We start from the raw sequence: 20,794 nt of genomic DNA, 5'->3' as shown, positions 1-20,794 counted from the left end.
TTTCCCTGTAGTTCAGCCTTTTATAACCATTAACCTGGAGTATAACAAGCTTCCTAATCACCCTCCCTACTAAGAGTCCCTTTCCTTCTATAGCTCAGTTCTGCCGTGCTTCCATGATTATATTTTAAATATAGACCTATTAACGTCCATTACTAATATAAAGACTTCAGTGCACTCACCCCCAGTGGTTCCAGTATCTTTTTCGCTTCATGTCCGAGTGCTTAGTTTTTCAGCCATATTTTCTGCCATCTCCACCCTTCTTTCCCCTAATACTTAACGTATTATACATTCAGTATCCTATTCTTGAGTAACTCTGCTCCAAGACTTTGTTCATTCACTGCCTAGAACAGCCCCTTTCCTCCTCTGCCCTTCCTTTGCCGACCTGTACACACTTCCCACACCTATCAAAATCCAGCTCAGGTAGCACTTACTCCATGAAACTTATAAGTTTTCAGAACTTATCAGAAGGAACTAGCCCTCTTATTACTATGCTTACTCTATGTGTGGTTTTATTATAATACTCATCAGATTGAATCATAATTATTTCATCCTTATAGCAGAGACTGTTTCTCTTTCTTATTTGGCATTTGGCATCTAGTCTACTACCTGGCAATGCTTAGATGCATTAAAAAAATACTATATTTAATGTGGAGAAATCTGAAAAATCCTTTTTTTTTCAGGTTGATTTACATTTCTAATGTTAGTGAGATTTTCACTCTATATGTGTATGTTTTTCAGACTTAAGGCCACCTACAGTACATAGATTAACACTGTTTGTTAGAATAGGCATACTCAGAGACCACTAACATTGAAATGGTCATTTCAGACAAATTACATAGAGTGCAAGGTAAGTGTTAATGAAAACTTTTACAGTAGAAGTGTTTTTCTTAATAACAGGTTGTGATTTATTTAAACTCATTTAGAAAGTAAAATCTAAGTAAAAGAATGTAAACATAATGCGTTTGCATGTTATTTTTTTTGCTTCGTTTCAGTGTATTTAAAATCTTTGGGAGCATACATTCAAATGCAGTTGATTACATCAAGTAGCTAGTCCGTATGGAAAACTCTGAAACCATTGTAGTTAAATAGGTGAGTTTGGTTGCCTGGACAGTATCTTCAGAAGTTTAATTTTGTATAATTTGCTTATATCAATTTTAGGAACTTGGATTTTTCCAAAGGCCATCAGGGTATTACAGGAGACAAAGAAGGTCAGCAACGGCAAATACGACAGCAGCGCTTGATCTCTATAGGCAAATGGATTGCCGATAATCAGCCAAGGTATTTATCAAATACATTTACATACCCCACATGTGTTCAAGACTATTGATTATATAAACTGTTAAGTCAGAATGTTGGTAACACATCAAATTACCATCCTGGTGATCATAAGTATACTCTTCATTTAATCTCTGTTCTCCCCGTTACGCTGCCTAGTGTAGAGAAATAGGCCTTGTCACTCTTGTTAATCCTGAGCTTCTGCTCTAATTTATAAACATCTGTGTAAGTCTAAAGGGTATGTTCACAGGGTGATTTGTATTGACAGGGGCATGGTGGTCAGTTTTAGGACAGATCAGAGTCAGATAAGTTTCTAGTTCTGCCACTTCCCGAGATCTGTGTCCTTAGGATCTTCCAGTTGATTATAACCTTTTCAAAGTCAGTAACTATTTCATATTCATTTCTATATTCAGGCTCTTGTCATACTGTAAGCACTTAAATGGTTGCATGTTTGAATGAACTTATTCCTTCTGAGGTCTAGCTTTCACACCTATAAGAGAAATTACAAATTGCCACTTTAAGGATCTAGTCTAGTGCCTTGTACTTAGGACATGCTCAGTAAATGTAAAACTATAATTAGTAGAAGGCGTTAAAAGGGCATGGGAATGTGTTTTTCTGTAACTGCTTTTACGTTCTATAAAAATACATATGTTATACTGTGAATATGCCCTTGTCTCCAAGCCTTTGGGACTAGGGATTTGGGTCCAGATGCAGTTCCATTGTTAGTGTTTTTTAGGTTTATGGTTTTTTCATATATGGACTTATTTTTACTTTTTTAGGCTGATTCAGTGTGAAAATGAGGTAGGGAAATTGTTGTTTATCACAGAAATCCCAGAGTTAACACTAGAAGACCCCAGTGAAGCCAAAGAGAACCTCATTCTGCCAGAAACATCCATGATAGAGTCACTATCTGCAGACGGGAACCCAGGACTGAAATCAGTGCTGTCCACGGGCCGTAATCTAAGCAACAACTGTGACCCCGGAGAGAAACCTATGGTCACCTTCAAAGAGAACATTAAGCCGCGAGAAGTGAACAGAGACCAAGGAAGAAGTTTTCCTCCCAAAGAGGTGAGAAGGGACTATAGCAAAGGAATTACTATAACTAAGAATGATGGAAAGAAGGACAACAGCAAGAGGAAAACAGAAACCAAGAAATGCACCTTAGAAAAGTTACAGGAAACAGGAAAGCAGAGTGTGGCAGTGCAGGTAAGCTGTATTTGAACTATAACTCAGGTAGAGGAAGGCTCACACAAAAGGCAAGATTTTTCATTTTGTTCCTAAAGCCTTGAGAATTGGCTATTCTGGAAGCTTGAATGCATTCTTTAAATGCCACACAGTAAGGTCATGTAAAGAGCTATGGTAGGTGGTTATTCCATCAACTCTTAGAAATTGTAATGTGAGTGAAAAACAACCTGATTTGATATTTTTATCAATCCTCTTCAATTTAAGTGATTTGAAATGACCATTTGCAAACCTATTAACTATATGAAGAATTCTATTTTCTTTGGAAGGTGTAATTGCCATTTGTTAATGTTATATTGAGAAATTTGAGGTCCTTTATAGATCCAGTGGAACCAAAAATATATTAAGGCTTATAGGGTTGTTTTTTTTGTTTGTTTTTTGGTTTTTTTTCCAGATTCACTAAGAAATAAAAGATATTCTTGGGAAAAGATGAGGCTTTTTTTTTTTCTTGACATTTATACCTGTCCCAGCCAGTAGCATTATATCACTTAAGTGTTACCCTGACTCATAGGAACTTGTAAAGCAAGAATTTAAGTCTCTTGCTGGGAAAAGGTAAACATTGCTCAATTATTTGTGACTTTATTTTTCTTAAACCTTCCAAAGAGATAGAGATGATTCCATATAAACAGAAAAGGTCTTTGCTCTGTGCCAGTTTCATTAATACCATTAATGTTTGAACAAAGACCTAAGTGGCCATTTGATTTGTTAACGCATTTTGGCAAGTGTACTTGTTTGCAGTAGGCATGAGGACCCTTAACATTATTGAAGGCTACTTGCAAATTAATAGCGCCTTCAGTATATTTCATTTAGAGTTTTTTGGGGAAACAGAGAAATAACATCATAAGTTACATTTTAGGATTAGTAATAGTAGGGGGAGAAACAGAGAAAGAAAAACATGGTAGCAATTGAGAAAAAAAGGCATGAGGGGAGAGAGATGCAGGGGAAAGCAAAGAACAAATCAAATGAGCTGTAAAGCAGAAGGACTAGTGTTTTAGGAAGGAGTCCAGTATTTCCTGCCTGCTCTGCCTCCATTCTCTGCAACTGCCTCCCAACAAGAACCAGATTGAAGATCTCCTTTCTGGTCTCTCTTCCCTCTTAAATCTGCTTCTAGATGATTAAAGAAAGCCTGGCAGGAGTCAGTATATCACCACTTTCTACCTCATCCTAAGGTCTCTGTACAATGTTACCGGTTTTCCTTCATTTTACTTGTTTTGAGCAATACATATGACATCATATTCTCTGTAGCTCATTGTATAGGATCTTGGGGCCTGTTTCTTACTGCTGAAAGTATCCTTATTTATTCTAAAAGGGTGTGAGCATAGAGGGTGGATGTCTGACTGATATGCTTAAGACTTCCCAGATGAAATTAAACTGAGGGCCTAAGTATCTCCCCTGTGGATTAATCATCATTATTAAATTATAATTCATGTACGTTGTTTAATGAATTCAAGTAGAAGGGGCCCTGGGGCCCATAATAGGTGGCTTAAGATTATAGGCAAGTTTTTTAACCTGTTGGTGTGAAGCCTGTCATTTGTAAAATACATGAGCTCTCAGATCCTTTCAGTATTTAGTTGTTTTATGATTTTGTGAAAGGAAAATAATTATACTAGTAAAATAATCCCTTATATCTTTTATTGACAAGTAAACAATTTGTTTTGATTTTTCCATTTTTAATTTAGGTAAATTTAAATACCTTCGTTTGCTTTTTTTTTTTTGATATAATAGAATCCTAAATACTTTCTTAGAGTAGGTGCTTCTTTTTGACACATTTGAGTTTCAGATTATTACAGTTTTACTTCTGTTGGTCATAGGTAAAATCCCAGACAGAATTAAGAAAGACTCCAGTGTCTGAAGCCAGGAAAACCCCTGTAACTCAAACCCCAAGTCAAGCAACTAACTCCCAGTTCATCCCCATTCATCACCCTGGAGCCTTCCCTCCTCTTCCCAGCCGGCCAGGTAAATATACATTTTATACTTTGTTCTACTTCATCTCATCTTTGTAGGAGTTTCTGTTCACTCGTTGAATATTTTATACTGTACTGTAGTTACATTACTAAACCATAATGTTAAAAGGTAGAAGGAAGTTTGCTTTTCTCTAATGCATATGAAGTTATTTTTGAGCCGTTTTTCTGTAGTTTATCGACAAATGCAGGTTTGTTACCATGAAGGAATTCCCGTCACTAAACCTGGCACTTAAGAAACCACCTTCAAAAAAAAAAAAAAAAGAAAAGAAAAGAACGAAAGAAAGAAAGAAACCACCTTCAAAATACTCCCATTGCATCAGTGGTGGATAGAAGTAGCTGCTGTCCACTATTAAATACTCCATAATTAATTCTCAAAATCAAGTTAAAGATTGGTGCTTGATCAGTCTCACTTGATGGTTGATCCCTGTCTTTTATAATTGACTGAGGACCTCTTCTCCACCCTAACCCCACTTCCCCCTCAGATGACTTATTTTTACCTTTCTTTTGTTAATAAGTACCTGTAGAACTAAAGCTGCTGTGTTCTTCTATTTTGAAGGGTTCCCGCCCCCTACATATGTTATTCCCCCTCCTGTGGCATTTTCTATGGGCTCAGGTTACACCTTCCCAGCTGGTGTTTCTGTCCCAGGAACCTTTCTTCAGCCTACAGCTCACTCTCCAGCAGGAAACCAGGTGCAAGCTGGGAAACAGTCCCACATTCCTTACAGCCAGCAACGGCCCTCTGGACCAGGGCCAATGAACCAGGGACCTCAACAACCACAGCCACCTTCCCAGCAATCCCTTACATCTTTACCAGCTCAGCCAACAGCACAGTCTACAAGCCAGTTGCAGGTTCAAGCTCTAGCTCAGCAACAATCCCCCACAAAAGCTGTGCCAGCTTTGGGGAAAAGCCCTCCTCACCACTCTGGATTCCAGCAGGTAAGTGATAGTCGCGTGTACTCCAGCTGAAATAAGGAAGGGGGAAGGCTGAGATTATTCAGTGTTTGGCTAATTAGAAATACTGGCTAAGCTTTCAGATGCCTTTGCTATTTGAGTATGGGAATGCAAAAATACTCTCTTTGCTGTTTAGGAGAGTTCAAATGTTTTCCTTTCTCCTCTTGTAAAAGATAATAGATGTTAAGTACCATTCTTTGCTGCTACTTCTTATCAGCTCTGTAGAAAAGGACTTTGAATAAATAATCCTCTATTTGAATATAAACTACAGAAGGGAAATACAATCATAATCCTGATGAGGTGCTAGGGATATGACACCATTCTTAAGATATTGTCAACCCCACAGCACTTGAGGCAGGAAGGAGGAACCACACACACATACTCACTTGTTCGTTAAACCTTATAAATAATTGAATTGAAAGAGAACATGAATTCAGTGCCCATCATCTGTTCCCAGAAAGCTCTGTATTGAAAAATCTAAAGGGTAAAGGACTGCTGAGTTTTGTTAGTTGTAAAATCTCTCAAGTTCATTCTGTGATTTCCCGAGTATTGAATGTAACATGCATTTTATCCTCATCTTGATGACAAGTATCTCTTTTTTAGTATCAACAGGCAGATGCCTCCAAACAGCTGTGGAATCCCCCTCAGGTTCAAGGCCCATTAGGGAAAATCATGCCTGTGAAACAGCCCTACTACCTTCAGTCCCAAGACCCCATAAAACTGTTTGAGCCGTCATTGCAACCTCCGGTAATGCAGCAGCAGCCTCTAGAGAAAAAAATGAAGCCTTTTCCCATGGAGCCATATAACCATAATCCCTCAGAAGTCAAGGTCCCAGAATTCTACTGGGATTCTTCATACAGCATGGCTGATAACAGAGCTGTAATGGCACAGCAAGCAAATATGGACCGCAGGGGCAAACGGTCACCAGGAGTCTTCCGTCCAGAGCAGGATCCTGTGCCCAGGATGCCATTTGAGGTGTGTGTCCTTTCCTGTCACCAGACACAGTGAAGATAGGTCTCGGGCTTCATATCTTTTTGAATTTCTCAAGTAGACGTTTATAAGGCCACTCTGATTCATTAGTGCTACAGCATGCTGCTGAGTGACTGGCATGGCTCTCGGTCTCCTCCTCATAATTGCACAGTATGATTTGGTCTGGGGGAGCTAAAGAATTCCGTTACTGATGTGGAACTGTGATGGTCTGGCAGAGAGATGGTGCAGAAATCTCTAACACAGCATGTTAGAGAATTCTGAAACAAAGCTCCTCTCAGTTGGGCTGAATCATCCAAGTTTAAAAATAGGTTTACTGCGTATTTAAACAAATTGCTTTCTGAGAGGAACAAAGTCAGCCAGTTATCTTTGGTAGTGGAGTTCCCCTTCCTTTCTCTTTATTCATGAGAAACAGGTGTGTTTGTAACTTTTAAAAAGAGCTGTTTCTCTGTTAGCCCAAGATATGCTAATCACTCTGCTCCATTGCATTGTTTTACTCACAAGCCACATTAACCTTTTATGTTCTGCTCCCTGTTTGTCAGTGTTTTTTGCTTCTTTCTGTTATCTTGATCTTTTCGCCCCTTTGTCCTTCTGTCACTTTTGTTTCATAGCCTTTTCTTCCTTGTGTAATACTGTCTACTGTAATTCTTCTCCTTGACTTTAGTTGCTTGTATCCCCCTAATCATGCTGCTACTCCTTTGTGCTTTTGTCATCCCTTATTGCATCTCACTGTGATCCTTTCTGTCACTAGGACCCCAAGGGCTCCCCTCTGCTTCCTCCGGACCTGTTAAAGAGTCTGGCTGCCTTGGAGGAAGAGGAAGAGCTGATTTTTTCTAACCCTCCTGATCTTTACCCAGCCCTGCTGGGGCCTCTCGCCTCTCTTCCTGGACGGAGCCTCTTTGTATGTATTTGACATAATTCTTGCTCTAACCCCGGCTTCTTTCCTGAGATTTTGGAGTCCTTGGAATAGTTGGTTTCTTTTTTCTGGAGCTTTCCTTCTTTACAGAATTGTACCATTTATTTCCTCACTGCCCAGACTAACCTTCAAATGGTGGTAGAACATGGCAAAACATTGCTAGTTGTAAATCTCAGAGTCATGGCTTTGTTATATGTATTATCCAGAAGCATCCTTCAGGGTTGGTCACATAGGATGCGATGCTGGCAGATTTTAACTTACTTTTTCAGGTGGCACGTCCATCTAAACCCAAAAATTTCAAGGATCGTTTAATCTTGCTTAGGAGCAGTGAGATTTTTTCTTCATGTACTGAAAATATGAAATGAAATATGTTCTAGATTTTTTAGTGACGTTATTGAACGATATGTGGCTCTTTTCTGTTTGGTTAACTGAGAGCCCTAATCTGAATTCAGAGCAAGATTCATAAACAGAATGAGTAAAAATGAAGTGACTTCTATTTATAAACATTGTTGGAGTGCCATAAATTAGTGAATTCAGAGATAAATAACCAGGATGACATAAAATAAAGTCTTTAGTACTGATTAGTGGTATCTTTTAAAAATAATCCTCTAGAAATCCCTCTGCATTTCAAAGGATGGCATTCTATATGCTCATTAATGTTGATATCTATTTTGCTGAGATGGGGGAGTATGAAAAGACATGCTGTGAAGTTTTCCCCTCCCTTCACTCCATCTTAACAAAACATAAAACAATTCTAATTATTACTTTTTTGCTGTTTCTTTCTCATAAATGTAAAAAAACATTGATAAGATTAAAACACATTAATTTTAGCATTAGGAGAAATAAAACTGAATGGCACTCATGACAGAAGCTGCCATCCCTGGCACTTGAAGTTCCAGAAGAATTTGCCTGGGTGAGTGGCCAGAGAGACCTCCCACTTTTCCTCCCAAGTTAGAGAAATAAAAGGTCCCCTAGAAACTTGAACAACATGAGTGCAGTGACAGCACCTCAGGGCTGTAGAAAGCCTAATTTAGCAGAACTGTTGGCATTTGTTGGCCTTGCTTGCTGCTTCTCTGCTGGTGTGGCTTGAGAGCCAGGGGGGATTGCTTCTCTCTGCACTCATTTCCTCCTCCCTTAGCTCCTGTTTTTCTTGCCCCTCCTCCATTCAAAATGGAGCTGATTGGGGAACGGGTGAATGTGGAGAGGGGGTAGTGTTTTAAGGTGGGTTTTTTTTTCATGCTTACAAAAAAAACCTTGACTGTAATCCTTTCTGTATTTAACATTATCATGGTAATAATGTGTGTGAAAGTGCCTTGCATGTAGTAGGTGTTTAATAAATGCTTTGTTGACCAACTATTCAGTGACAGTGAGCATCAGAGATTCAGCTTTTTTTCCTGGTAATTTCCTTAGGGCCAATAAATGTAAGTTCAACTTTAGCAACTATTTTAATATATACTACAAATAGAGCTGCTTAGGAACTGTGTTGACAAAACCAGTTGTCAGATAGATTTGAAAGGCTTTAAGTCATTAATGTGAGCATTTTAAAAATTGGGGGGACAAACTGCCAGATCAGCACAGCATCTTGTTTTGAGAGTATTTTAAATGCAATTCTTGACAAACGGATTCCTGAAGGCTCCTGCTAGTAAACACTCAGAACTGCTATCTTCCAGGGTCCCTGGTCCCTGCCAGGGTATCTGTGCTAGATGAGAAGTATTAATCCAGGAGCATTGTGTCTGACTTGCCTATGGCACCTGGCACTTAGCTGGTGTCATGGTATTAACATTTAATTCACATCCCTGAAGCCTTACATTGTACACGATGGGTATGTACAAGTATGCTTAAATGGTGGTCTTCTACTTTGGTTGTACAGTATCTTAAGGTTAATATTAAGAAAATGGAGGGCATAATTTAACTACTTTTCTTTCCGGGACTGTGAAGAAATCCTTGTTGGAGAAGCCCTCGGAGCTCATGTCCCATTCCTCCTCTTTCTTGTCCCTCACCGGATTCTCTCTCAATCAGGTGGGTAAACAGTGGAGAATCCTGCTTTGTGTTTTTATAGTAGGCTAGTATTTCCTTTCCCATTCTATTTCCGTTCCCTTATTTTTCTCTTCCTTCCTCTTCCATATATCGGTGTCATCCAGACATTTTATTTTATCCTCTCTCCCTCTGATTCAGATAATGAGATACTTGTATGTTATAATTTTGAACTCTTGAACTTCTCATTAATACAGAACCTGTTAGGGCTCTGTTGTTTAGACAAGTAAATTATTTAGGCGTTTAAATCTGGGTGGTTTACATAGATAGAGAAAATAAAGAGGGAGGGAAAGCAAATTTAAGAGAAAATGAATTTAACAGGAAAACCAAAAGAAACTGAAAAGCCAGGCAGCCCGGGTGGCTCAGCGGTTTAGCACCACCTTCGGCCCAGGTTGTGATCCTGCACCTGGGATCGAGTCCCATGTTGGGCTCCCTGCATAGAGAGCCTGCTTCTCCCTCTGCCTGTGTCTCTGCCCCCCCCCCCCCCAATCTCTCATGAATAAATAAAATCTTAAAAAAAAAAAAGAAAGAAACTGAAAAGCCTTCAAAAGTTTGTCCCATTAAGAAAAGCTTGGTACACTTAAAATGGTTAAGTGTATCAAGCATCCAAGAACATTAACGTTACATTTTCTTAAAGGTCTTTCTTTTGTGTGAGTTTATAACTTGGTTGTCATTGTCTTTCAGGAAAGATACCCAAATAACAGTGTGTTTAATGAGGTATATGGGAAAAACCTGACAACCAGCTCCAAATCAGAACTTAATCCTTCGCTGGCCCCCCAGGAGACGTCACTCTATTCCCTCTTTGAAGGGACCCCCTGGTCTCCATCACTTCCTGCCAGTTCAGGTATTGACTAATCTTCATATTACAGACCTTGCATTTCCTATACACTCAAATTGATGATGAATTAGTATGATTTTGTGATTATAAATATGTTAGGTTTTTGGGGATCCCTGGTGGCTCAGGGGTTTAGCACCTGCCTTTGGCCCAGGGCGTGATCCTGGAGTCCCGGGATCAAGTCCCACATTGGGATCCCTGCATGGAGCCTGCTTCTCCCTCTGCCTGTGTCTCTGCCTCTCTCCCTCTCTCTCTCTCTCTCTGTGTATTTCTCGTGAATAAATAAAATCTTAAAAAAAAAATTAGGTTTTGGATGGTTTTTTTAAAGTAGTTTCTGAAAGAAAATATTTAGGAAAAAAGCTTGATGAGCTGGTTCACATAATAAGTGCCACTAAAAGAGCTTTTTTGCATCAATAACCAGCAGAGTTGTAAGGGAGAAAAATATGGGTTCTATCTTAAGATTTGTAGCTGTTCTTTAGTTTTGTTTGTAAATACTCATTCTTTGTAGGAAAAGTTGCACTTTTTAAAATAGAGATTTTTTTGATCCCTATTTTATAAATGGAGTTTGATTTAATAGTAATTTCTAAGATTAGGCAATTCTATTTCTGATAGAGAAGACCAGTAGATACTTACCTGAAACAGTTATGCCAAAATTATTTGATTTTGCGTTTTTTTTTTTTTTTTTTTTTTAAAGGACTGTGCCTTAGAAATGTGCAGTAAGACAAACTAGCACATCTGGTAGGGTCCCTTTGGGGGCCCTTATTCTGTCTTTCTCCCAAAGTCCCATGGTTATCTTTAATAGAATTTAAGTGATCAGATCCACAGGAAGCTTTAATTCTTGGTTTTGTTTGTGAAATACCTGTTAATGACTTGTGTTGTTGTGATTTAATAGATCATTCAACACCAGCCAGCCAGTCTCCTCATTCCTCTAACCCAAGCAGCCTGCCAAGCTCCCCTCCAACACACAACCATAATTCTGTTCCATTCTCCAACTTTGGACCCATTGGGACTCCAGATAACAGGGATAGGAGAACCGCAGATCGGTGGAAAACCGATAAGCCAGGTGAGATCCAGACTTCATTGCCAGTGAAAGTGAAATCACTTACTCTGTCCTTCTCTGGTGTTTGGTATCGGACGATGACTGAACCTCTTGAATTCTGCTTCTCTCTTTCCATCCCTTAGCCATGGGTGGGTTTGGCATTGACTATCTCTCAGCAACATCATCCTCTGAGAGCAGTTGGCATCAGGCCAGCACTGCAAGTGGCACCTGGACAGGCCACGGCCCCTCCATGGAGGATTCCTCTGCTGTCCTCATGGAAAGCCTCAAGGTGAGTGCGTTTCAAGAACAAGAACCACGAGAGATGTGTCTGCTTTTGTTCCTATAAATAGCTAGTCTTATTCCTAAGGCCCTTAGAGCTGACTGATTCATAGCACATATCTAGCAAAGTCCTAGAAACGTGGTCTGCCTTATTAGACTCTTAAATAGGATTTTTGTTTTTTAATTTGTGAACTCACTAGTGGTAAAAGACCGTTATCTTCACGGGGGGACAGAAACAAAGGTTTTAGTTGCATTGTAAGGTTCAGACAATTCTGATTCATCTTGGAATGTTTGATTGAAGCTTTTTGTGAACAAGAAGTAAAAATATCTAACTTTAGAGCTGTTTTGCTTGTCTAAAATCTTTATAGTAAATATTCTGTGGTCCCACATGGCACTGAGTTTTAGTAAAAAGTATTTCACCTTTTCTACTTTAAAATAATCTTAGTGGGAACTAACTGGTTTTGAGGATAGTCTTATAATAACTTTGTCTAATAGCTGGGTCTTTCAGGGGGTAGGGATCTTGGGAGATGAATGCCTTTATATTTGACGAGGATCAAGAAACAAATCCCTATACAGACATCCAGGCATTCGACCACTGCTCACAAGCTCTGGGCTGTTTTTCAGTCTATCTGGTCCAGTTCCATGATGCATCCTGGACCTTCCGCTCTGGAGCAGCTGTTAATGCAGCAGAAGCAGAAGCAGCAGCGGGGACAAGGCACCATGAACCCTCCACACTGAGGCCAGAGTGGCAACCCTGGGAATGAAGGCTCCATAAACCATGGCATGTTGGGTCTGCAGGACTGGCCCATACAGTCCCCTGCAGGTGGCAGCCCTCTTTTCTGTTTCTTGCTGTCGAGAGGGTGTAAGTGTTCCACCGGCGTGCTGGGTGTGCACGAAATGTCGCAGTGCAACAAAACGAAAACAACCATCAGGAACTCTCCGTCCCCCTGGGGCCTTCCGGAGGGAGAGAGGAACTGCTGTTTGTCTCACTCAGTTACCTGGTACCACCGCCTCTCACCTTCTCCATCGTGCATGTCCCCAGCCACAAGGGAAGTGAAAGCTGAGAAGGGGAGGCAGATGGGAGAAGCCAATGGGAACTTCTCAGTCCTTTTTTCCTCTTTGGGGAATAAAATAGGAATCCATTAATGATTGCTTTGCTGACTGAGAATGTAGTTGAAATTATTCCCGAACATCTTTTATTATTGTTATTACTCTCAGTAGTAAAATATCACACTGAATTCTTCCACACACAGATGTGCTTCTTCTAGTCAGTGTGTAGCAAGGAAAGCCCCGGGCACTGCTCCTGTGAGAGGTTGGTGGTGACAGGATGGGGAAACTGACCTCTTCAGCCAGTGGAAGTGTTCCATGAGGGAGAGTCCAAGGCCTCAACTTTCACTCGGAAGGTTCTGGCAGGCCCTCCTCTGGCCTGGAGACTCCAGCAGGAAATGCCCTTCACTCTGTAGGTGCTCGAGCCCCAATCGAGGATGCAGTGTGGGTGGTGGTGCTGGGCTGGACTGGCAGATGACTGCTGTAGGATTTTAAATTAATGTTTTTGATTCCTGTACATTTTACGGTAGCATAGCAAGCAGTCTCACAGAAGGCAGGCTGGTCCATTCGTGGCCTGACACATTTTAATAGGTAGAAGCTTTCAGTGTGGTTCTTTTCTGTTTGATTGGTTTTTGTGACCCTATCCTGCTTACCACCCACCTCCTCTTGTCCCTACCTCCATCCCTTTCCTACCCTATGCTGTATGCTAGTAACTGTTTCTATTACTAATGTGTACAACATCTCGCCAAGAAGCAACAGCATGGGGTCCAGCAGTTGGGGCCCGAAAGACAGTCTGAGGAGGAAGGAAGCAGTGGCATCCGCATAGTGCACAACAGGCCAGGCCCCTGCCCAGCTGCGTCTCCTGACCTCCACTTTCAGAGTGAAATACAAGGCAACATGGACACATGTGCATCATGCACAGAAGAAAACACAACGAAGTCCATTCTGGAAAAGGCGAAAGAAAGGAAAATAGACTTTTATTTGGTATTTATTAGAAGGAAAGAGGACTGAACATTCTCTTATGTAGAAACAGAAGGACAGCATTTCTGTTAGTTCCTGGAAAAAGTAATATTTTAAGGGGAAATTATGGAAACAATCTAAATGTCCAATTGCTGTGCTAGTGGTAGGGTCTATTTCTGGGAGGTCTCTCGTGTGTGTGTGTGTGTGTGTGTGTGTGTGTGCGCGCGCGCGCGCGTGCGCTTGCGCGTATACGTGCGCGCATGCCCAGCTGCTCTCCCTGGGGGGGAGGGGGAGTGTGTGTGTGTGTGTGGAGTCAGTGTGGTACTTACAAACTGGAAGACAGCTGCAGAGCAAAGCACATCCAGGAGCCCCGGTTGTCACTGGAGTCTGGGCAACCCCAGCAATGGAAGGGGTGAGATTAATGCTCATTGCTCTTCAGAGAGTGGTTGGAGCCCCGTATGCTTACATTATTGCTCTTTAAGTTTGACATGGTGTTTGGGGTTTTCTGTTTTGTTTTTGTTTTTGTTTTTGTTTTTTTGTTTTTTTTCCGAAAGGTCTGAAAGGGTGAAGCCCCCCACCCAATGGCAATATGAAACCCTTTGTGCTTCTCTCCAACCCCTTCCCTGTGTCCACCTCTCTCCCATCCCTGCCCTTCCAAGCCTCCTTCCCTGCTACCTTGACCCACTTTGTGTGTTTGAGCTCTGCATTCAGGCAGCTGCAACATTCCAGTGTTTGAGCTGTCCCTGATTCATGCACCCTAGACGAGCTAGCCAGGTTCACTGTCTCACTCCCGGTACTGCCCACGTCCCATCTGCAGCCCCGTTTCTGCATGAGAATTTGGTGTTTGGAATGTTTTCTGATTCTTGGGGCGGGGTTCCTCGCCTTATCATCCTCAATGTGGAGTGTAATGAAGAGGGAGAGGAGAATCTTCATCAGAAACTGGTTTTGTGTAGTAAACTTTCTCTTGTGTTTTTTTTGTTTTGTTTTGTTTTGTTTTCTGTTTTGTTTTGGTCTGTCTGTGCAAGACCTGCAGCTGCTGAAATCAGCTTTGCCTTTAATTAAACCATGTTCTCTCCAACCAGATCTGTGTGTACGTTGTTTCCTTTCTTACTGAAAGAATATCCTTCTTAAAAACAAAACCCTAAGTATTTAAACTACTTACAAGTCAGCTAGGGGAAAGCAGAGATGGTCAAAAATTGAGTATACTTCAGGGTTATTTATGCTTTTAGCAGCATTCCAAACCTGTGTGCATTATTATGGAAAGGGATGGGTAGAAAAAGCTGTCAAAATTCTTTTATCTAATAAGATTGGCTTATGCAAATAAGTTAATCACCCTCCATTTTTATCCTTATTTTTACTGTCAGTGGGGCAATGCAGAGATAGTTTCTCTTTCTGGTCTCTAAGAATCACTAAGTCTTGGGCAGCCCAGGTGGCTCAGTGGTTTAGTGCCACCTTCAGCCCAGGGCGTGATCCTGGACACCCGGGATCGAGTCCCATGTCAGGCTCCCTGCATGGAGCCTGCTTCTCCCTCTGCCTTCTCTGCCTCTCTCTCTCCCTCCCTTCCTCCCTGTCTCTCTCATGAATAAATAAATAAAATCTTTAAAAAAAAAAAAAAAAGAATCACTAAGTCTGATTAGCCCCAACAGTAATTAGTGTTCTTAGCTTTGAGGTTGCATTTCTTTAAGACGTGTCCAAAATTTCCAGTGGTAGCCTGCCAGGCCTGCAGCAGCATGTTGGAAGTCAGGGCCGTGGCCTGCCAGTCCGTGTGTTCACATTGGTCAGCAAGCCTCTCACTTCTGTGTTGATTCTGTCTACACCTTGTCTCCTAAACTGCTTTTCACAAGCACTCAGAGAGAGGGAGGGAAGTGAAGGCTAGGTTATAAAGTCTAGTATTTGTTAATCCTGAGTTAACCCTAGGAAATCAAGCCATTTGGTTAAATGATAATCAGAATAAAACCATAGCATTCTATCATGTATATTCGTGTAGTACATATTCTAAAACATTAGTCAGCAGGGTAGTCCTGACCAAGTGGCTTCCCTAATGCAGCTTCTCTACATCACTTAAGTGTTAGTGCACATACTCAGTATTGAACTCAACAAATGTCCCTTTCTGAGAAGGCATAAGAGGATGGAAGGACCAGTATTTTATTCTGAATGGAATTGAAAACACTTCCATGGGAACCTAACTCAGTTTAGGTTCTGTTTAAGCAATGAGACTTTTAATAAAGGAAAGTTAATTGTGTGTATTCCATCTGAATTACCTGTAAGTTTACTTCAGGCCCAGGAGCCTGTGACTGTAGTGGTACAGGAATAAGGGTATTTATACTTAGGCATTGGGCCTGCACTCTGGGTGTCTTATTTTTGTAAGTTTTTTTTATTAGGGTATCACATATATAGAAGTACACCAATAATAAATTTACATACAGCTCAGTGAACCTTTACAAAGTGAACACATTTGGGTAGCCAGCACTCCTAGCAAGAAACATTATCAGCACCCTAGAAGACCCTCTCATGCCCTCCCAGGCACTTCCACCCACTCCCACTCCCCCTCCCCCATGGTAATCATCAGGATAAATGCTCACATCATTGTCTACTAGGTTAAATTTTCAATGCAAAAAGTGGATTAGTTAACATTTCTAAACAGTACTGTCTCGGTACAGGGTACTGCAGGGACATGCTAAACTTCACAAATGATTATAGTTACTTTTCTCCAACTTGGAGGTTATGGAACATCTTAGACTCCTCTAGGAGAGCTTTCCAAATCTGTAGTTGCATGTTCTTCAACAAACGCTTTGGGGAAAATGCCAATTTTCCCTTTGCACTCTCCTTCCAGCCAGTCTTCATTCACTGGTAAAAGGAAACGTATATGTAGGTTTCTAAAACCAGTACAGGGAGATTATCTCATCTGGATATGCCACACAGATCTTTGGCAGTCCTTCACCCCTAGTAGTGCCAACAGGGAAAAGTCCATATTGGAAAGTGATTTGAGGGAGGAGTCAACATAGGACTTCCACCATCTTACTGGTTTCTGTCTTATGTATGATAAGGAATAAAATACAGAAAATCAATTAGATCTTTCAAAAAGTTGCCAGTAAAATAAGATGAAAGAAATTGAACAATAAATCTTGAGATAGTATTTTTTTTTATCTAACAGAAGAGTTTGATCCCTGTTAGGAATCTTTATTCTGACTATATTGAAAGGGGCATGCCATTAATTCAATACAGATCTTTGTGGTGTGTGGGTGGCTTAGTTGGTTAAGCGTCTGAAATGATTTCAGCTCAAGTCATAATCTTAGGGTTGTGAGATCAAGCCCTGCGTTGGGCTCCATGCTGTGTGTGGAGCCTGCTTAAGATTCTCTCTCTCTCCCTGTTCCCCTCCCCCTGGCTCACTCTCTCTCAAAAAAAAAAAAAAATATATATATATATATATATATATAGTAGATCGTTGAACAATCTCAGTTTGAGGTATGACGGTCCACTTATACACAGATTTTTTGATATAGCACAGTGCTATAAAGGTATTTTCCCTAGATTTTTCTTTTTTTTTTTTTAAGATTTAGAGAGAGAGGATGGGGGGGGAGGCAGTGAGTAGGAGAAGCAGAGGGAGAGAAATCTAGCAGACTCCCCACAGAATGGAGACCGAGGCAAGGCTAGACCCCAGGACCCTGAGATTACAAACTGAACCAGATCAAGAGTCAGACACAGTAAGGAATATGCCACCTTTTTTCTCTTCATCTCTACTTAGAAGGTTTTTCTGTGTGTTCCTAGTTTTTATCTCATCCCAACCCACCCCCTCAAAAAAAAAAAAAAACAAACACTGGACAATGTAGTTGGTTGGTTGATAGTAACTCTCAGCACCATTTTTAAAGTATCACTAAGCCCTAACAGAAGATAGGCACTGCCAGTGTACCCTGCCTCTTTATTACTCGTATTTTGAGTCAATTGCCACACAATTGTATACTCTACATCACTAGCTTTAAAAATCTCATTTCTTAATCTGTTGGATTTTCTGTCATAATTTGTAATGGTATTTGTTTCACCACTCTGCATTGCTAATGCATATTTCTCCCATTTGAACAAAACTTTTGATGGGATTCTTACTTGTTTTGAAGTATAGAAATAAGATTGTGTCAAACCCTGAATTAGAACAGTGCTTCTCACAGTCAAGAGACAAGCATCACACTGGAAGCTTGTTAGAAATGCAGACTTGGTGGGCCCCACCCCACACCTGAATCAGAATCTCTGGCTGCTGGGCCAAGGAATTTTATTTAACTCTTGAAAGGGTGCTTGGGCATACTGAAGTTTGAGAAGCTCTAAGTTAGAACTCTCCACTTACACTGTTCCAGTGTGTAGTGTGTTTGATTCCTAACAGGGTCAGGAAAGTCACCAGAGACACAAAGCAATGTCGAATAGCTTCTTCTAAGGCAAAATCTACCCACTTCTTCCCTCGTCCTCAAAAAGTACATCAAAATTCAAAGAACTACAGTTTGGAGAAAACTATCCTATGGCTTTGTGCAAAGGCAAAATGATTTCCAGCCACCTTCCAATTGGTTCACTTTGGGAATGCGAATGCATGGCTTCCAAAACAGCCATCTTTAATGATCAAAATGTTTCTGAGTGCCATTTGTTGCTTCTCTGCCATTGGAGCAACAGAAAGGCTAAGCACTCCATTTTGCTGCTTCCAGCTGAAAGCTAGGAAGGAGATTGAAACTACTGGCTAAAGTTTGGTTTGTAGGTTATTAATGTTTCTCTCTTCCCTTGAATTTATTGCTGCTAACATGGGAATTAGTTTCTATGATCCAGGAGTACTACTTACCCATTGATATAATCTGGATTATGTCCCCTTGCTGAAACTCCAGGTCTTCTGGCTGGGTGGCTTCATAAGTGAAGAGTGCTACCACATGGCCTCCTTCCTTAAGCGTAGGTTCTGTTGTCTGGTTATTAGCTTCAGATTTTTCACTTTCCTGGGGCTCATCTGGAAAGCCTTGGTCACCCTGAAATAATAAAAGGTCTGTTAGTTTTCCTAACTTTTTGGCCAGTGAACATTGAACATCACTAAAGGAATCAGTGAAATGGCAACATAGCGCCTAGGATATAAACTCACGAAGGCCAAGTTTGTGGTCAATCCTTAGCATAGACCTAACGTGTACTTTATGAATACTGGATGGTTGGATAAATCAACCCAAAAGGTCTGCAGGACCATATAGTTTTAAACTCTTACAGAAATCCTGAAAAGGGTAGGATAGGTACTACTGTTACTTCTTTGAAGTTGGAAAGAGATTGAGTCACAAGCGACAGAACCCAAAGTCATCTGAGTTTCTAACTTGGAATCCAACACCTCTCCCCAGCACCGCAACACTAGGGACCTTGTTAAATATGTAAATTTCTGGCCCCATCCCAAACCTATTAAATCACAAATTCACAGCATGTGGGGCCCCACCATCTGCATTTTAACAAGCTCTCTAGGTGAGTCTCATACTTACGAAGGTTTGAGAAACCCTAAAGAGTACCATACCGTCTTTCTAAGATCATGAAAAAGGTTTTGTTTCCTCATATATGTAACGACACATCTTAGTTGCTATTTGATCCACAAATGTTGAAAAAAGAATGGTGCAGTTTTTAGAGAGTCGAATCATAGGATTTAACAAACCCGCATTAGAAACCCTGTGAGGGGGGCACCTGGATCGGTTAAGCATCTGCTTTCAGCTCAGGTCATGATCAAGCCCCACATGGGGCTCTGCTCAGCGGGGAGTCTGGTTCTCCCTCTGCCTCCACCCTACTTGTGCGTGCACCCGCTCTCGCTCTCTCTCCCACTCTATCTCAAATAAATAAAATCTTTAAAAAAGGAAAGAGGGAAGAACGGAAAGGAAAAAAGGAAGGAAAGAAGAAAAAAAACCTTCAAGGGTACATGCTGTACTGAATATTCAAAGTTCTCACTTCCGAATGTTGCTTGTTCTTGCCTTGGCAGATCCCTTAGGACAGTGAGATGGAAATGGCCCTAAGGAGTCTAAAGGCCTGGGTTTGTATCCCAGCTCCGCTGCCCACAAGCTGTGTGTCCCTGAGCAAGTGGTGTACCCTTCTGAACTTCCCTCACCTGAAATAGAGGCTAGAGGAATGAAGTGATACGATGTAGAACGGTAATAACTGGCAATTATTTTTTTAAAGATTTTATTTGAGAGAGAGCACAGGTACATGCATGAGTCAGCACAGGAGCCTGATGCAGGCAGGGCTCCATCCCACAACCCTGAGATCACGACCTGAGCCGAAACCAAGAGTCGGATGCTCAACTGACTGTACCACCCGAGCACCCCTAGCTAAAAATTATTAAACACTCTGACAGGACTAGACTATGTATATAGACATCTATAAACTTGGTTAATGGTAAGTGTTCCTGCATAGAGTAGATACTTAGCAAATGATTGTTCATTTTCCTGCTCTTCTAGTAAGTGAAGGAAAACATCCTGACTTGCCGTTTCCAAGAGTAAGGGGTAGTGATAAAGAATGCTCAGCAAGGACCTCTGAAGCTGGATTGAGTCCCAAAAAGACTGTGTTGGGAATTTAGCCACCTACAGCCACTGATTAGACTGATGCTCTCTTCAAAGAACAAAAATTAACAAAAATTAAAAACAATAAACCTTTCAAGGGAAGTAATTCACATTTAGAGCAGGACTGGTAGGCAGAATCCTTTCAAGACACTATGGAAAGGATTACCCAAGACAGACCACTGAAAACCTTAGGATGACCTTTCAGACTTCCAAGGGCCCCCTGCCCTGGCCGCTCTTCGACAACCCCCCTCTGCCCCTCCCCCGCCCAGGGTCCTGGGGCCTGACCTTGCCGGTGAGTCCAGGGGCCATCCTTCCTGAATGCAATTTTCCAAACTCTTAGATACCACCACGCTGGGGCTTCCTCCAGGCCCACACTCTTTACTTCCTCTTCTCCCACTCACTTGTCTTTCCCAGCAAATGTGTCTGATTTCAGTGAGACTCTACCAAAGAGACCCTTCCCTAAACTAAGCAGGAGTTCCTGCCCAGCTGCGGCCATGAGGATTTAGAGAGGGACTCTGCCCCAACAGGGCCCACGGTCCCAGCCCAGATGGTCTGCGATAGCTTTGCCATTGTGGTCATTTCCATGGTGCAAAATCCATTCAGAGGTGAAAACCAGTAGCTCCCCAAAGGGTTTGCATGGGACCTGTTGAATTTTAGACCCCCTACTGATGTAACTGCAGCTGCCACCATCTAAAAATGCTAAAGCAGGAAACAGGTGAG

The 20,794-nt window shown here is 41.3% G+C and overlaps 2 protein-coding genes across 15 annotated transcripts in view; one reads left to right on the top strand and one right to left on the bottom strand.

Moving 5' to 3' along the window:
- The window catches only part of SMG7 (SMG7 nonsense mediated mRNA decay factor), a 93,378-nt gene extending 78,766 nt beyond the window's left edge, over nucleotides 1–14,612 (top strand). For 7 of the 14 annotated variants that reach the window (XM_072830935.1, XM_072830945.1, XM_072830940.1 and 4 more), the window contains 11 exons: nucleotides 1,159–1,278; nucleotides 2,055–2,481; nucleotides 4,329–4,473; nucleotides 5,038–5,417; nucleotides 6,036–6,407; nucleotides 7,171–7,320; nucleotides 9,274–9,354; nucleotides 10,054–10,213; nucleotides 11,097–11,267; nucleotides 11,387–11,532; nucleotides 12,147–14,612. In XM_072830935.1, coding sequence (XP_072687036.1) covers nucleotides 1,159–1,278; nucleotides 2,055–2,481; nucleotides 4,329–4,473; nucleotides 5,038–5,417; nucleotides 6,036–6,407; nucleotides 7,171–7,320; nucleotides 9,274–9,354; nucleotides 10,054–10,213; nucleotides 11,097–11,267; nucleotides 11,387–11,532; nucleotides 12,147–12,260 — 2,266 coding nt within the window. In that variant the 3' untranslated portion in view covers nucleotides 12,261–14,612. The remainder of the gene's footprint in view (nucleotides 1–1,158; nucleotides 1,279–2,054; nucleotides 2,482–4,328; nucleotides 4,474–5,037; nucleotides 5,418–6,035; nucleotides 6,408–7,170; nucleotides 7,321–9,273; nucleotides 9,355–10,053; nucleotides 10,214–11,096; nucleotides 11,268–11,386; nucleotides 11,533–12,146) is intronic. The other 7 variants (XM_072830943.1, XM_072830946.1, XM_072830941.1 and 4 more) reach the window with 5 other exon arrangements.
- A 1,272-nt stretch (nucleotides 14,613–15,884) lies between these two features.
- The window catches only part of NCF2 (neutrophil cytosolic factor 2), a 30,031-nt gene continuing 25,121 nt past the window's right edge, over nucleotides 15,885–20,794 (bottom strand). Inside the window, exons 14-15 of the mRNA XM_072830950.1 lie at nucleotides 18,346–18,523; nucleotides 15,885–16,376 (exon numbers count right to left, since the gene is read on the bottom strand). Of these exons, the coding sequence (XP_072687051.1) occupies nucleotides 16,264–16,376; nucleotides 18,346–18,523 (291 nt within the window). The 3' untranslated portion in view covers nucleotides 15,885–16,263. The remainder of the gene's footprint in view (nucleotides 16,377–18,345; nucleotides 18,524–20,794) is intronic.

The sequence above is a fragment of the Canis lupus genome, chromosome 6 (genome assembly GCF_048164855.1).
Source record: "Canis lupus baileyi chromosome 6, mCanLup2.hap1, whole genome shotgun sequence".
Classification (NCBI taxonomy): domain Eukaryota; kingdom Metazoa; phylum Chordata; class Mammalia; order Carnivora; family Canidae; genus Canis; species Canis lupus.
This window is presented reverse-complemented; position numbering and strand designations above follow the sequence as displayed.